The 14989-nt window shown below is 36.1% G+C and overlaps 2 protein-coding genes across 4 annotated transcripts; one reads left to right on the top strand and one right to left on the bottom strand.

Annotated features, from left to right (window-relative positions):
* Positions 1-1338: 1338 nt before the first annotated feature.
* On the top strand, positions 1339-7031 carry nucks1b (nuclear casein kinase and cyclin-dependent kinase substrate 1b). The gene is made up of 8 exons (XM_042750193.1): positions 1339-1748; positions 3240-3289; positions 3527-3581; positions 3816-3844; positions 3977-4108; positions 5081-5251; positions 5340-5480; positions 5627-7031. Exons 1-8 carry the CDS (start codon positions 1732-1734, stop codon positions 5932-5934), a joined length of 903 nt encoding a protein of 300 aa, XP_042606127.1. The 5' UTR covers positions 1339-1731; the 3' UTR covers positions 5935-7031.
* A 1362-nt stretch (positions 7032-8393) lies between these two features.
* Positions 8394-14492, bottom strand: LOC109077620 (major facilitator superfamily domain-containing protein 4B-like). 3 transcript variants are annotated; one of them, XM_042751123.1, is made up of 11 exons: positions 14426-14492; positions 14165-14314; positions 12902-13100; positions 11677-11910; positions 11442-11595; positions 10967-11097; positions 10724-10897; positions 10379-10526; positions 9277-9347; positions 9080-9197; positions 8394-8969 (listed from the first exon to the last, which is right to left on the bottom strand). In XM_042751123.1, exons 2-11 carry the CDS (start codon positions 14227-14229, stop codon positions 8851-8853), a joined length of 1413 nt encoding a protein of 470 aa, XP_042607057.1. In that variant the 5' UTR covers positions 14230-14314; positions 14426-14492; the 3' UTR covers positions 8394-8850. The 3 variants fall into 3 exon arrangements, with proteins under 3 accessions (XP_042607057.1, XP_042607056.1, XP_042607055.1); XM_042751122.1 differs by having other exon boundaries at positions 14413-14491; XM_042751121.1 differs by having other exon boundaries at positions 14165-14487.
* Positions 14493-14989: the final 497 nt, after the last annotated feature.

Genomic DNA, 14989 nt, shown 5'->3' with positions numbered 1-14989 from the left:
GCAAAATAACTGGAAAAAAAAAAGAAAAATCTGTCAGATGTGCTATTGTTGTTACCAATGTGGCATGTCTTTCTATTATCAATATTTTTTTATATTCTTAAGATTAATAAAGCATTTTTTGTTTCAAACAAAGACCAAAAGAAAAAAGAAGAGATGAATATATAATGCACTTTTATGGAAAAACACACAAGTAGTTATATCAAGATGAATATTGAACTGTTGTTGTATTACATCTTATGATTATTGTATTACATGTGTTAGATGGAAGATTATGTTTGATTTTAATTTTAAATTGGAGATTAATGTTTACAAGAGCTTCAAACCCAGAAACCTTAATTTAAAATAATAATTTATTACACAATAAGACAGTCTACATTACACATGCCACATTTTATCTAATATCATACAAAAATGCAGATACAAATTATAACCATTTATTTATTCTTCTTCAAAATACCCAGAAAACAACCCCATTCAATTTGTTACAAATTATAACCAGAAACTGAAACTTTATAAGTTCAACACCCTTAAGAACTTTATTATATTTTAATTACATAATCATAGGACACATCTTATAATAATAAAGTTTTTTATGTTTCATTTTAATTTTCTGCAGAATGTCCAAATATTTTAATGCTTCCCTTTACTAGATTTTCAAATACTGGTGCTAAACCTTCATTGGTTCAAATCGTGAATCTACCAGTGAGGAGAAGGATTTTCACACTGTCTCAAAGTGCTTTTCTTTATCTGTGGGCAAATGCTTTTTGTACCCTGACCCTCTGACAAGCACTTCTCATCTCGAACCTACTCCCAGTACTGTGCAAGGAGGCTAATGTTAGAGTCCCAGACTAGTATAAACATGTATTACTGTGCGAATAAACAAGAAAACCCGAAAGGAATTTTTTATGCAATGTTAACACGGTGTGTGTGTGTGTGTGTGTGTGTGTGTGTGTGTGTGTGTGTGTGTGTGTGTTTTAATAGCATAGATAATGAAAAAGAAGTCATGTGTCTTTGAAATAAAACAACTTCCACACACCTGTTGCCTCCTACAATTGCCCACACACAACATTTCTCAGTTTGCGTAACCCCTTTAAATCAGAATTAATGTCCTCAAGAGTGTTTTACTCTGGTGATATTGGAAACATCACTGAAACTTCAGTAGGCCTCTGTTAATTACACTGATTGAACGAGTCTAGCTTCACTATCTCACGGTAATAACATTATCTGACTAAACTGGATTTGGAAATGGTCCAAATAAAATAATCTAATCAATTGATTAAGCATCTTTGGGAATGAGTGGGTAGTGAAGGACTGTTGCTGAGTGCGGTCATCCAATCCTGGTTTGCGGGTCTCTTGCGTTCTTCAGACTCCCATCCCACTTTTACTCGTGAAAGAATCCTGGCTGGCAGGCCAGGCAGCAGCTAATTAGTTAGCTACTATTCGACAGCAGGCTTAAACCAGGTCACTTCGGCCTGTGGATACTTCAGCATTTCTCCATTTTCTACCCACACAGACTAACGCTGTGTGCAAACACATGCTCTAGATCGCACACGTTTGCGCGTCTTTAGTGCAGTTTGCATTGCATTCGTTTAGTTTGGCACAGCTCCGTGCTACCGAAAGCGCTTTCCAGCAGCAGGAGACACCTGGATTTCAGCTGCAAACAGCCAGCACCTTGGTCTTCGAATACACTTGCAGTTTGAGATAGCATACGTCTCTCAGTCTGTGTGCAGAATGGCGAGACCTTCCAGGTAAGCGCGTTTTGTTTGTCTCTTGCTTTACAGCGATCGCAGCTTCGCACATGATGCGATCTGTACGCGGGTCTCTCCATGTTTGCTAAATGCTAAGTGGCTAACCAGCATTTTTCTACGCGTGTTTACACTGCGACCCGAAAACAGCTCAAATCACACGCAAACACGTAGATTTCCACCTCTTTATACACGTATAGATTTATTTTCATTAAAACCGTGGCTGCATCGGGCTCTGCACCCCCAGACATGCGTGTGCTAACCGCAAGCAGCCAGCATCAAATAAAAAAGCGGGAGAGTAGTTCACGCTGGTGGCTAATTAATATTACACCAAAACAACATCGTCGCCAACAAAATAAAAACACTCGCTTTACCACTATCTCGTATTTTAGCGAATATGTGGTATACTAAGAACGTATTGCGGTGTAAGTTTCACGTGTTTTGCACAGTTAGCCCCGTGAGCGCACTGTTAGTTTAGCGGCGGCGTGTTTGAGACGCGCAGCGCGCGCCATTACTTCACACACACGACTCGAACCTTTCTCCTGCAAACTTGTGTTTTTAATTAATGCACTTTGGATTCGCATCTGGTTTCAGTCAGAAATCAAGGCCCCTAAGTACGTAACCAATAAACGTGTTTACGTTTCGCGATAAATATATATTTAAACGCGCCCAAGCTTGTTGTTTTCGTAACATTAGCGTTTGATAAGAGCCAACGAGCTCAAGTGACGTTAACACTGGCAACATGTTGTTTTTCATCTCTCGGACTGTATTTTTATTTAATATGCGAGCTTGGGAGGGAATGTTGTTCTCGTCGGTATAATTTATGGATTGAGGAGGTCCTGTGGGCAGTGAATATAATCTGACCTGCAGGGCCTGTAGTTCAGTGCCCCTATCCGAGCACAGAGTCCCTCCCCACACTGCTGCTGTTGGCATGGCACCCCTGTCTCCTCTGCCCCTTCAGTCAAGCTTTAAATAAGAGGAGTGACAGCTCTGTTGCTATATGAATACATTTTTGATTTTATTTTATATTCATACAACTAAACTTATTGTTGTTGTTTTTTTTTAGTCTGGAGAGAAGTTCTGTTGCATTCAGATCAGGTTGTTTAATTTTTTTTTTTTTTTTTTTTTTTTTTTGCAACAACCTGCCAATTCTTTGAGTTCAGACAAATAAATAATAATAATAAAAAATAATCAAAACTTCAACCAGAGCTAAATGTTTTATTGTTCCTCTCACATTAAAACAATGTAATGTACAAGAATAGGCCTCTACATCATTCATTATTATTGTATGATTTTTTGACACTGGAATGTAAGCACTGAAGCATGTGAATGCATTAATATTGCGACATAAAAATATTCATATAGATTGAAGACCCCTGTAGTGAACTCATTTTTAGGTCGTAGATAATAAATGATTTATAAACATATGCTACTGCATGTGTGTTTGTTATCTTGTGGGTCATTTACCTTTCCTTTCATGTTCTTTGTGCACAGGAATAAAAGGGTTGTTGACTATGCACAATTCCAGGAGTCTGATGATGCAGGTAAGCTCCTCTAATGCAAATATTTATCCTGTTGCATGCATCACCATTGTGTTTCCACTTGACAGAGTGCCCACAGTCAGGAAACATCAGGGGGATTTTAAAAATGTTTTCCTCCAGGTTTGGAAAAATCATGAAAATGCTTAAAATAAAAAATGATGGGAAAAGTGCTCGTATTAATGTTAAATAATGACAGTCGTGCCGTTTTCTAACCTGATTCAACTGAATGACTTTATACAGATGAGGAATATGGAAAAGAATTGGATCGGCCTGAGAAAACCGCTGTAAAACGCAGGTCAGTCTTTTTGAACAATTATAATATTGTTAAATATTAATATGTAACATCTGAGATTGTAATAAATGATTACTATCTTATGAAAGCAAAAAAAATTAAATAGTGGTTGTAAAAGTGTGATGTTTCAGCTTACGCACCGCTGTCTGTTTTTTATGTATTTATTTAAATTCATGTATTTTCTCTGAATTATTTTAAATACCCTTAAAAATGAATGCTGTATTTCTTCTCATGTAGTGATGATTCTCGAATCAAGGACCACAAGAGTAAGTAATTCTTATATTACTTTTGTGCCATTATTTTATATTAGGATTTAACATTTAAATATTTTATTTTTAAATACTTTTTTATTTCATTATTGAATATTGTCAAAATGCTTTTTCATCCCCATATTCTAGAGGATTTAAGTGATGACGACAATGACTATGGGGAAGATGAGGAAGAGGAGGATGATGGTGGGGACAGTGATTTTGATGCTAAAGAGGCCAGCAGGGGGAGACGGACAACAGCTAAACGGAAAAGGCCTGCAGGTATTACCGTTATAAACTGCTTCATTCATGACATAAAGTCGTGTAGTCATTTTTGATAACATTAATGGTGTAAGCTACTTTCTGTGCAGCCTTGTAAATGTTCTTATGTTTTAGGTTCTTCATTAAATTATAAATATATGATATAAACTATAAGTTAAATCAAAATAATGGCTTGTATTCTTCAAGTGGTCATGTGTTATTTTAGTATCAAGATACTTTTATACTTTTAAAAAATAGTTTCTGTATTCATTTAAATTTGAGTTAAAGTTGTTATAATTTTGCTGTTTTTATTTTTATTAGTTTTTTAAAATATATCTATAGTTTGTAGTTTTTATTTCAGTTTTAGTCATTTTAGCACATCAAGGTAAACTAAATGAAAATAAGAAAAGTTTGTTTGGCAACAAGCTGATATAAAAGGGTTTTTTCCTAATTGTATTTCAGTTAAGAGCTTTTCATCTCAAGTAAGGCATTTTTATTTATTTATTTTTTATATGGTTTTAGTTAACGTTATTAAAACTGGTGGCAATTAATTAAATATTGTTTCAAGATTTTTGTCAGTAAAAATGTAAGCATCCCAATTAAGGGAAAAATAGTTTTGCTTGATTAGTAGTGTATAATGTTAAATAAAACACCCCACATCACAAACTTTATTGTCAGTAGGCAGTGATTAATATCTATTTAAACTCTATGCAATATCTATTGTAGATAATAGTTTAAATGTCGTGCTTTTCATCATTCGCTCTTTATGCTATTAAAATGTAATTTTGTTATTTTATTCCTCTTTACAATGTCAACCTGCTCTCGTCTGTAATGTTGCCGCTCTAATTAACTTGCTTTTATTCACTTAAGCAAAACCGCAGTAAAATTTTCATGCCTGTGTTTGTGATTTGTTCATGAATTTTGCATATTAATGCAGAGTTAACAAACCTCCAGCTTGTGTTAATTAACCATGCATCTGCTCTTTTGACGCAGATGACAGTGATGATGATGGTAAGGTTGTGAGGAAGAAGGGCCGGCAGGTGCGTCAGGCTGCCACTAAAGCTGCATCCAAACAGAGGGAGATACTTCTTGGGGATGGAGGAAGTGAGGATGAGGAGGGAGAGGAAGAGGAGGAGGAAGATGACAGTGACGTTTACACTGGGGGTATGTAGAGTCAAAATATTTGCAATAGACGTTAGCTAACATTGAGATATTTGTTGATTTCATTCATACATCTCTCTTCTGCTCATAGAGGATTCAGGCAGTGATGAAGACTTCATGGTTGAGGATGACGATGATGACAGCGATTATGGCCGACCCAAACGGAAGAACTCAAAAGTGAGCAGGAGAAGCAAAGACAAGAAATCCCCTAAACCCAAGATAAGAGCTTCAGGTAAAGCCACCCATAATCCTACCATCAGAAAGGTCTCCTGTAATACCTTCCTAGTTAATCACTTCCTGCTCAAATTAATTAAGAACTTCCTCCAGATGCCTTTATCCGTCACAGTTACAGTAATCAAGTTAATTATTTTCTCCCAGTGACCCGAGGGCCCAAGAAGAGGAGAGGAAAACGTCAGACGAAGGTGAAGAGAGTTGTGAAGAAGGCCTCGCCTAAAGCTAAAGATGAAGATATCGAGAGCAACAAGGAGGAGGAGGAAGAGGAGGAGGCGCAGAAGGAAGACAGAAAGGAGTCGCCCGCCCCCAAGAAGACGCAGGATGACGAAAGCGGCGCCGAGGGAGAGGAAAACAATGACAACGGAGAAAAGGAGGAGGAGAAGGAGAATGAGAATGAGAAGGAGGAAAAGGACGATGTTTCTGAGGAGGAAGCGCCATCAGGCGAAGACTGAGCTCTTTCGCTTGCTGGTGAACGTGTCTGTTATCTGTTTTTCTTAACGAGGAGCAGTAGGATTTAATTCCCACAATACTCAAAGAGTGTTTTGGATGTTTGTTATGTCTCTCAGCTTGTAAATACCATATCTCAAAAACGAAATCTGTAAAGTATCATCAGACCTATCCTAAATCTGTACGGTTTGGCCTCCTAATCCCAAAATGCGGACTTTCATATTAATATTTATCAATGTTTCAATTATAGCTTTGCCGAAACAGTTTTGTTACAGCTGATTTGCCCAAAAAAAATACAGATTATACTGTAGGCGCTGTAGTTTACTTTCGGGCACCTTCAAATTTTTCCAAATGCATTTGAAAAGAACGCAACTGCTTGTTAATTCCCAAACAAAGCATTTTTGTGACTTTTAATGTACATGATCTCATCCCAGCTGCGTTGACCGGTGAAAAACCACAGGCTTATATTGAACACATGCGCTTGTCATCATGAACTGCACTGGATTGTTGTGGCTGCAGTTCAGTCACGTGATTTTCTTGCTACATCGACTGTTCGTTACATAGTTCTAGTACGCTACTTTCTCCCACTTTCCGTGCAGTTATTTCTTGATTCAGTCTAGTAAATCAACTTTTTTCTGTCTGAGCATTTGAACTAAGATGACTTTTTCTATGGTTGTATTGAACCTCTTTCATGGTTGGCATGCTTTCATGTACGTGGTGCGAAGTATGACGGTGGGCGGAGTCTTGGGCTCCGATGTAAACCTTCAGGATGAGTGACGTCAGAAGTGAGCTAGTGAAAACCTTATTATTGACCTCTGTGATGCTTCATGTGAACATTTTTTAAAGAATATTTGCCGCTTATAGATGCCTTTTTAAATGAGCCATTAGAATGGTAAAAACAAGCTGAATTCAGTGCACACCATCCATAGCTTTCTCAGCTGCATATTACCATTTTTATTGCTTGTATCTCCATCCTAATCTGTAGCCTTTCAGTCTATATCATAATTTATCCAAAATAAATGTTTGTTTTAATTACGCTATTCTGATTTTTGTAAAATTTGTTTTACAAGGAAAAAATAAAATGTATCTTTAAAGAAATCTAGTAGTTGGTGACCTGTTGTTCACTTTTTTACAGCATACACTTTTGTTAGACTGTAATTGAAATGACACCATGATGTTTAACTAGCTTTTTCAGATTAAAAACTGACATCCAGATGTTTTCTTCAAGTGCAGGATGAATATAGTTGAAGCACAGCTCCTTCCTGAGTTGTTCTTCTACAGGGCTGAAGGAGATCAGAGAAGATTGATCTCTGATGTGCAGCTGTGTTTTATGTTTGTACAGTTCTTTAAGCTATGCTATATACTTTCTTTTATAACAATACTGTACATCCCAGGATGGCTGAATGTAGTATCACACATGAAATCAAAGCAATAGCTTGAGAGAAACACTACTTTTTCTTTTACTCTTCTTTTATCTGTGTTCATGCATGTAAGATGCAAAGAACAATATTTCATCTAAGAAATCAGCTGAGCAATACAAACATAAAAACAAACAAAAAACCTCCACAATTACCTACAGCATTTCAAAGCAGATCACAAAAAAATAAACAATGAAAACAATTACTATCACATTTACTATTGTTCTGTGAATTTCTGTGGATAAAACTGAGTTCAAAAGGAATTCATACGATCTGTAATTTGGCATGAGAGCTCAAGATTAATGCAGATTTTGCGATGTTTTCAAGTTGGTCATGCAGATTCATCTAATATAGCTGTGCTTCATGCATTGTTACACTACTACTGACATTTAAAAAATGACAATTTTGCAGAATTTTAACCAAACTTTTGCTAGTGTGACTGGACCTTTAGGATGACAACCATTTTGGGACAGTTCACCCAAAAGTGAAACTTTTATCGTTTACTCACCCTCATGCCTTCCCAAACCTGTATGATTTCTTTCTTCTGCATGAAGCCCCACACATGACACGCAGAGGCAGAAAAAAGAATTCGTTCCCACGACTTAATTTGTTGCCTTGTTTCAGTTAAATCATCGCCACAAATTAAATTTGTGACCACGTTGTACTAATTTGCTCCTTATTTTAAAATCAAAATGAGGGAACAAATTAGTACAACATGGCCACGATTTAATGAAACAAGGAAACGGTTTAAGTGTGTTTCATATAGGCTAATACTTTCTGGATTACAATCCTCCATTAAAATGATTTTTTGACATTTAATTATTCTAGGTGCTGTGAGAAAAGGCTATAAACGATCCTCCACCTGCAGGATCCTCACACGCCATATCCTAACAACAGGGACAACTTCCTTATGTTTACAGACGTGACGTAATGACGCAGCAAAAAGCACGATTATCAAACGAAAAACAACAAATAACACCAAAATTAAGTTTACACAGCACGGTGATGAAATGGTTAACAATAAATTATTGCAAAGAATTGTTTGCCTTAGTCATCATGAGATTATTTATTTTCATGTAAATACAGTACATTACTCCATGAACCTCCCTGAACTCCAGCCCCAGACCAGTTTAACCAAGAATAAAATGACTAGGAAAGTTCTAGGAATTTCTGCTTCAGGTTGATGAATTATTAAGCGAGAGTTTAATCTGGTATGATTAATGATTTTCAGTCTTGGGTAAAGTATTGCGTAACTTAATTCCCCTGATGTAATTAAAGATTTCTCACATTTGTTAGACCTTCTGTTCCAATAATATTCATAATTTAACAGTCAAGATTATCTGTGAGAAACTGAACATCAAATAAACAAAAAATATATACTGTATACACCAATAGCAAACTTAGCAGAAATACATAAAATACACAAATAGGATAATGAAAGCACATGAAAGTTTACAGTTGCATCGTTAAGTATTTCCAGCAGGTTATGACCGATGAATAGTCTCATCCAGAGTCACATTTATTTGATTCAGTTTGTATTACAGCAACTTTCTGTTCTGGAGCTGCTTTCTCTGAAGCAGGTGCTGGTGGCGCTTCCACCATGGCTGCTTTTTTAGATGCCCCTGGATAATGAACACATTGAGCCAGAGTCATATAATGTTGTCCAGTTTACTCAAACAGTATTAATATCACCGGTTCACCAGTACAGAAAGTATCACCATGTAAGTTTTACCTGTGAGATTTCTGTGGATGCGGTTGCACAGGATCACGCTGAGAAAAAAGACGAAACCGAGGCATCCGATGACCAAACCACACACCAAAAAACTGTAAGTGCCTTTTTTCTGAATTAGCTAGAAGAAATGTGCTCAGGGTTATTTACTTCCTTAGAAGGTCTTTCCCAAGTGTTAAAAGAGGAGCCTAAGAACTTACTGATCCAACCAACACCTGCAACGTCATCTCACCCATTCCAGCAGTTGTCACTAAGACTGTTGTTGCACATCCTGAAGAAAAAAAAGAGAGAAAGTGTTTGTGTTTGTTTGGCTTCATTTGTTCATAATTGTGGGGACCATCAGAGCAATCTGAAGTCTCAGGCAATAAATATATTTAGTTCTATTACAGTTTTTTTCAACTGCTTACACACAAAATCTTTACTTGTCAAACAGTTTCTGAAACCTGACACCAGAACCACACACCAAATCTGCAAAACCATGCTAATTCTCAGTCTTTGACTCAGTTTTCAATTTCATAAAACACTTTTTCAATAATGGCTTTAGAATAGGCCTATAAATACACAACTATACATGACTGATGTATTTATTTTCTTTCGTATTCTGTAAAACTATTCACAACCACAAATGCTTACGGTAAAAAAAGTTTGGTTTCAAACTTGCTTTCATGTTTCCTTTGAATTTTTCAACATCTCTTTGCTAATTACGTTCATTCTTGCACAGAAATGTACATAGGAGCTCATGAAAGAAGAGCTTTTGCTTTTGAATAACTGCATATGTGATATATTCAAAAATATAATATTATGGCAATGTAAGACAAATGTTTGCTTTTGAGATTAAGATGTTTGTGATGTTTTGAATGCAGTGCTTCGTTTTGCAAGAGATGTGAGGCATTTTGCATTTTGTGTGTACAACTCTTGGATTTGTGAGTACAGTTTTGAAAAAAAAAAATAATAATAATAATTCTAAAGTTTTTAAAATGTGTGTAAGGCAGTTGAACATCATCAGATGTCCCAAACAGGAGGTTTTGTCATATTTTCTTACTCACTTTTTTGGCCAAATTTGAATTACTACAATAATAAAACTTAAGAAATTCATAAATTCATAATATAAAATAACAATTATTTATAATTTAAAGTCTGTAATATAAATTCATAATATATAATTGTTTAGAATTTATAGAATAATAACAACAAGCAATAATAATTATTATTATTATTATGGAAAATATAATATAAGAACAAAAGTAAGTTAAAGGTCTCCACCATGATATAAAACATGAAGTATGTTTGTGTGTAATTTACCGCGGTACTCTAGGATGTCCTCGGTGTAGGCCACTAGGCAGGGGAAAACACTACTGATGAAAAGCCCAAGCAAGGTCGTCCCAACAAACAGAAACACTCTGTTGGTGTAGAGGATCAGTAACAGCAGCAATGTTACAATCACACCAGCCTGAAGAGAGAGAAGTGAGAGGATTCACATTCAACAATCCCAAATCATTGATTCATTACATACTCAACAGCCAGATGCTGTATTTCGAAAAACTGATAGCAACAGGGGAGCAGTACACTAGTAAAAACTTAGTTTGAGTGGATGTGTACTCTTTAAACATGAGCTATACTGTATTACACAGTTTAATAATAGATTACCAGGTTCATGACGAGCAGATGCACAGATCTGAATCGGTATGACAGCGGGATGGACACCAGTCGTCCAGCAGTGACAGCTGCCCAGAAGATACAGTTCAGGTATGCTGCCATTTTAGCGTGCAGAGACATGGGAGCTGAAACAGCGTACGTGTAAACAAATCCGGCGTAGACCCCCTAAAAGTGAGGTTAAATATTAACTTGCAGTTCTCAAAAATATTCATAAAACTCATTGAGCTCACTCACCATAATACCTTCCGTCATGAATAACACCAAACCGCCTAAGATGTGGATACCAAAAAATGTGACCGGTAACCCTCGCAGGCTACCATTCATACAGCAGCTGAAGATGTTTCCATGTCCTCCATGATGAAAACCTATGGGGACCATAATAAAAAAAAAGTAAAACAAGTTGTGCACAAAAGCCGTACCTCAATGTTATGAGTCAGAAATTCAATTGTATGTTTTACAATTGTTTTATATATAAAAAAAAAATGTAAATTCTGTTATTAATTACATTTCTGGGTCTGGGAACATTTCAGTTGCGTTGCTGTCTATGCAGGTTCAGAGAGATCTTGGATTTTATCAAAAATATCTTAATTTGTGTTCCGAAGATGAACGAAGGTCTTACAGGTTTTGAAACGACATTAGTTTGAGTAATTAATTGCAGAATTTACATTTTTGGGTGAACTATCCCTTTAAGACTGCAGTTCACTTGTACCTGCATCGTCTGGTTCAGATATTTCTGTGCCTTCTGGTGCTTTAGTCTCCATGGCCAGCTCATCTTTGTCCAGCAGTCGTGGTGTACTATTTGGGCAGAAGGGGAGCAGCTTCTCTTGGTACATCAGCACAAAAACCGCAATCGGCACGGGCAACTAGGAGAGAAAAACACTGAGATCTCACAGAGACCCAAGACCTTCTGCACACCACACATAGGGCGATAAGCATCAGCTTACATTTATGAGAGCCATGATCCAGAAGGCGTACGCCACGTTGGCCTTCTCTTCCACCGGCTCTGAGTGCGGGGAATTCTCAGTGAGGATTACAGGTGACCTGAAGCTGGATCTGAAGTGGTGAATTATCTCTGTGGCATTTTCTGTGCTATTACTGCCCAGGCAGTGCTCTGATATGAAAGGGTCTGCAATCAGGGGGCTCACCAGAGCACCGAGCCCAATGAAGAAGTGCAGTGCCTGGAAAGAGAGTGAAGACACAGACAGGAGACTCAAATTAGAGCTGTCAATCTCTGTTCATCTAATAAAATGAATTATAAAAGAATTAAATAATACATTTATTTTAATTTGTAATTAAACAATCCACATTCCCCTCCCTAAAAAAGGGGGGCGGGGGGATGTTGCATGAAATAAAAAAGGAAAATATGGCACTAATTTTTTGCATTGTGACATTAATATCAGGACAGATAACAATATCACCCCAGTTTTCATTAAGTGTTTAGTATTTCTGTTCTTTTAAGGGAATTCCATTACTGTAATAATGTTATTTATTATACTGTATCACAATTAAATACTGTTTACAAAGATTTTTAATTAAAATATATGATTTAAATTTTTTTAATACATTTTAAATTTATAGAAATTATGATGATTATAATAATTGTCATTTATTATAATGATGATGTAAGACTCCCTATTTTGCATTAGAGTAATGAGATTTTTTTTTACTGCTTTATTCTGTGTTTAAAATATTAACAGTATGAAGTGACAAGAATTTTTTTTATTATTATTTATTTATTTATTTTAGTGCTGTCAAATGATTAATCGCATAAACATAACATATTTTTTTCTGAAATATATACATGCATGTGTGTGTATTTATATATAAATAATAAATATACACAGAACACACACATATATTATGTAAACAAAAACTTTTATTTTGAATGCGATGATTAATCGTTCAACAGCACTAATTTATTTATTTATGGGGATAGAAGATGGCCTTGTGAGATTTAAGACACTTTCTTGCATTTCATGATTACTTTTCACATAAATCCATTTGAATTGGGCTACATCTTTTTCCACTTTACAGGCCCATCACTGACCCTATGCATTAAACAGACTTTCATATCAATATAACTAGTTGAAATAAACACCGTAAAGAACTGAATGTATGGACTAGCACCTCTCCTGACTGAAATATATGAAGATAAATGTCTTTTCTCACCTGTAGAAAGATAGCAGAGTCTTTCTTATAAATGGACACCAGTTGGATGTTTGCAATAGTATCGATGATGCCCATCGCCAGGCCTGACACTGCCATAGCAACCGCCAGCAACAGCACATTATAGCAAAGTGGGATGATAGCAAAAACCACAGAGATGATGAGGGAGGAGAGGAAGAGAGCGGTGAGGGCCCAGAACAACCTGAGAACACAAGAAACAGCTTGATTACTTGTTATTTGTTAATTATACCTCTTTATTTCTCACATTTTTGCTTTTGTTTCAAAGTATTGCCAATTACAAATGCTAATGTTTAAGATCTGGAGCAGCTATAAAGACAGGTAAGTGAGCTCGCCACTTGATATTCCACAACATGATGTTCATCTGCATTTCATAGAGAGACATAGAGTGTATTTTATTTATGTTTTTCATGTGTCTGACAGCTAGTCAGACAGTCAGTAGTAGTGCTGTACAAGTAATTAAAATGTTTCTTTTTACAGTAAAATGTTACAAAACTGATTTATTCTGTTTTTATTTAGTCATTTTTATTTGTTAATAATAATAATTTTCATTAAAAATTACAAAAAATTTACTTTATTTTAACTTTAATTGCATTTCCCCAAACAGTGCGGGTCTAGTTAGTGATTTTTCACTCTGTGGGTACTGCAAGGTGTCTGTAAAATACAGTAGACATATGTCTTTAAAACTATAATACATATTTAATATGATTTATATTTATATGATTTTATACTATTTTTTATATAATATAATTATTTATATAATTTTAGTTTTTGAAAATTTTAAACAAGTTATATAAATAATAATATAGGTCTTAGCTTCACCTAAATCACAAATCACAGCTCAAGGGTTTGTTTGAGAGACGTGGTGACAGTGAAAGCATATTTTATTGCACTGTGCTCAGATCACATCGGTTGAGGATGTCTAGAAGTTTCAGGCTGAAAGCTGACATGAAACATTGCAATAAATCTGTCTTAAACTATAAAGTGGCCATAATAAAAGGTCAACCAACATTTGAGATTCACAAGGTTTAAAGAGGGACAAAAGGTGCATAAACTGTACTCTCAAGGCAGGAGTGTAATCAACTCTGCCTTTTACAGTGTCTGACATGAACTGAATATCTAAAGAGAAACTAAACGACAGCGTGTTTCCCAAACAATGGAGTAATGGAGAGTTTATCTTGATGCACACGTCCATCTCCCGTGGTCTCCTCATACAGTTTCTCAGCAGAGACTCGCTGCTCTACTCACGTTTTTGTGAAAGCTCCTCCAATCGAGCTGCCGATGAGCAGGCAGAGCTGCTGGGAGAAGAACATCCAGGTGATCTCCTGTAACGTGGAGCCAGTCTGGCATTTCAGATCTTGGATTGTTGGCCCCAGAAAGGCTATGCTCAGTCCAAAGCTGAAGAACACACTCCAGTATGTCAGTGTATGTTGACAGTTCCTTCTGAAAAGTGTTAATATACGCTCTTCAATTAACATAGTGTGAAAATCTCCAACCTATTCCACTCACAGCTGTAGTTATTGGAGTCCTGGTGTCTGGATGTTTCTTTCTATGGGTTTCAGATAATTTGCTTAGATGACAGATCACAGAATAGATGATCATTTCCCGCTTTTATATTCCTTCACTCCTCCCATTTCATGAACCTTTGTGCAATGCTTCTGAAGTTAATGCCTAAAAATCACCTCTCAACAGAGCTCTTCGAAACTGTCAATGATTTTCAGTTCAACTGTCAATGATTTTGATTCTCAATGAGAGTCGTGGATCGCAATGTGATAATCTGAACACAACTGGACCACTTATATTACATCAGCATGCTTTATGGGACATTATGTCTGTATGATCTCACAAAGAAACAATTTCTAAAAGAGCATTTCTTACTCATTTGTAAAGGTTGGCTATAAATGCTATGGTCGAGGCTCTTTGGTTTAGTATGAATGGATTGTTACAAGGCTTACATCATTGATTGAAGTTTATTCTACAAAATAATCCAGAGAGCCAATGGGACAATCATTAGCTTCGTAAAATTACAAAGTGTTACTTATATACAGTACTTGTTAAACAATGTCCTATGAA

This window comes from Cyprinus carpio, chromosome B23 (assembly GCF_018340385.1).
Source record: "Cyprinus carpio isolate SPL01 chromosome B23, ASM1834038v1, whole genome shotgun sequence".
NCBI classification, from domain to species: Eukaryota; Metazoa; Chordata; class Actinopteri; order Cypriniformes; family Cyprinidae; genus Cyprinus; species Cyprinus carpio.
This window is presented reverse-complemented; position numbering and strand designations above follow the sequence as displayed.

Bases quoted from the DNA above. Each gene is read 5' to 3' on its own strand.
- LOC109077620 (XM_042751121.1), bottom strand. From the start codon at position 14,394: ATGTTAATTGAAGAGCGTATATTAACACTTTTCAGAAGGAACTGTCAA. The intron at 11,098-11,441 runs GTACAAGTGAAC...TGGTCCCCATAG, and splicing joins ATCTGAACCAGACGATGCAG to GTTTTCATCATGGAGGACAT. The intron at 9,348-10,378 runs GTAAATTACACA...TTTTTTCTTCAG, and splicing joins GGACATCCTAGAGTACCGCG to GATGTGCAACAACAGTCTTA.
- nucks1b (XM_042750193.1), top strand. The intron at 4,109-5,080 runs GTATTACCGTTA...CTTTTGACGCAG, and splicing joins TAAACGGAAAAGGCCTGCAG to ATGACAGTGATGATGATGGT. The intron at 5,481-5,626 runs GTAAAGCCACCC...ATTTTCTCCCAG, and splicing joins ACCCAAGATAAGAGCTTCAG to TGACCCGAGGGCCCAAGAAG.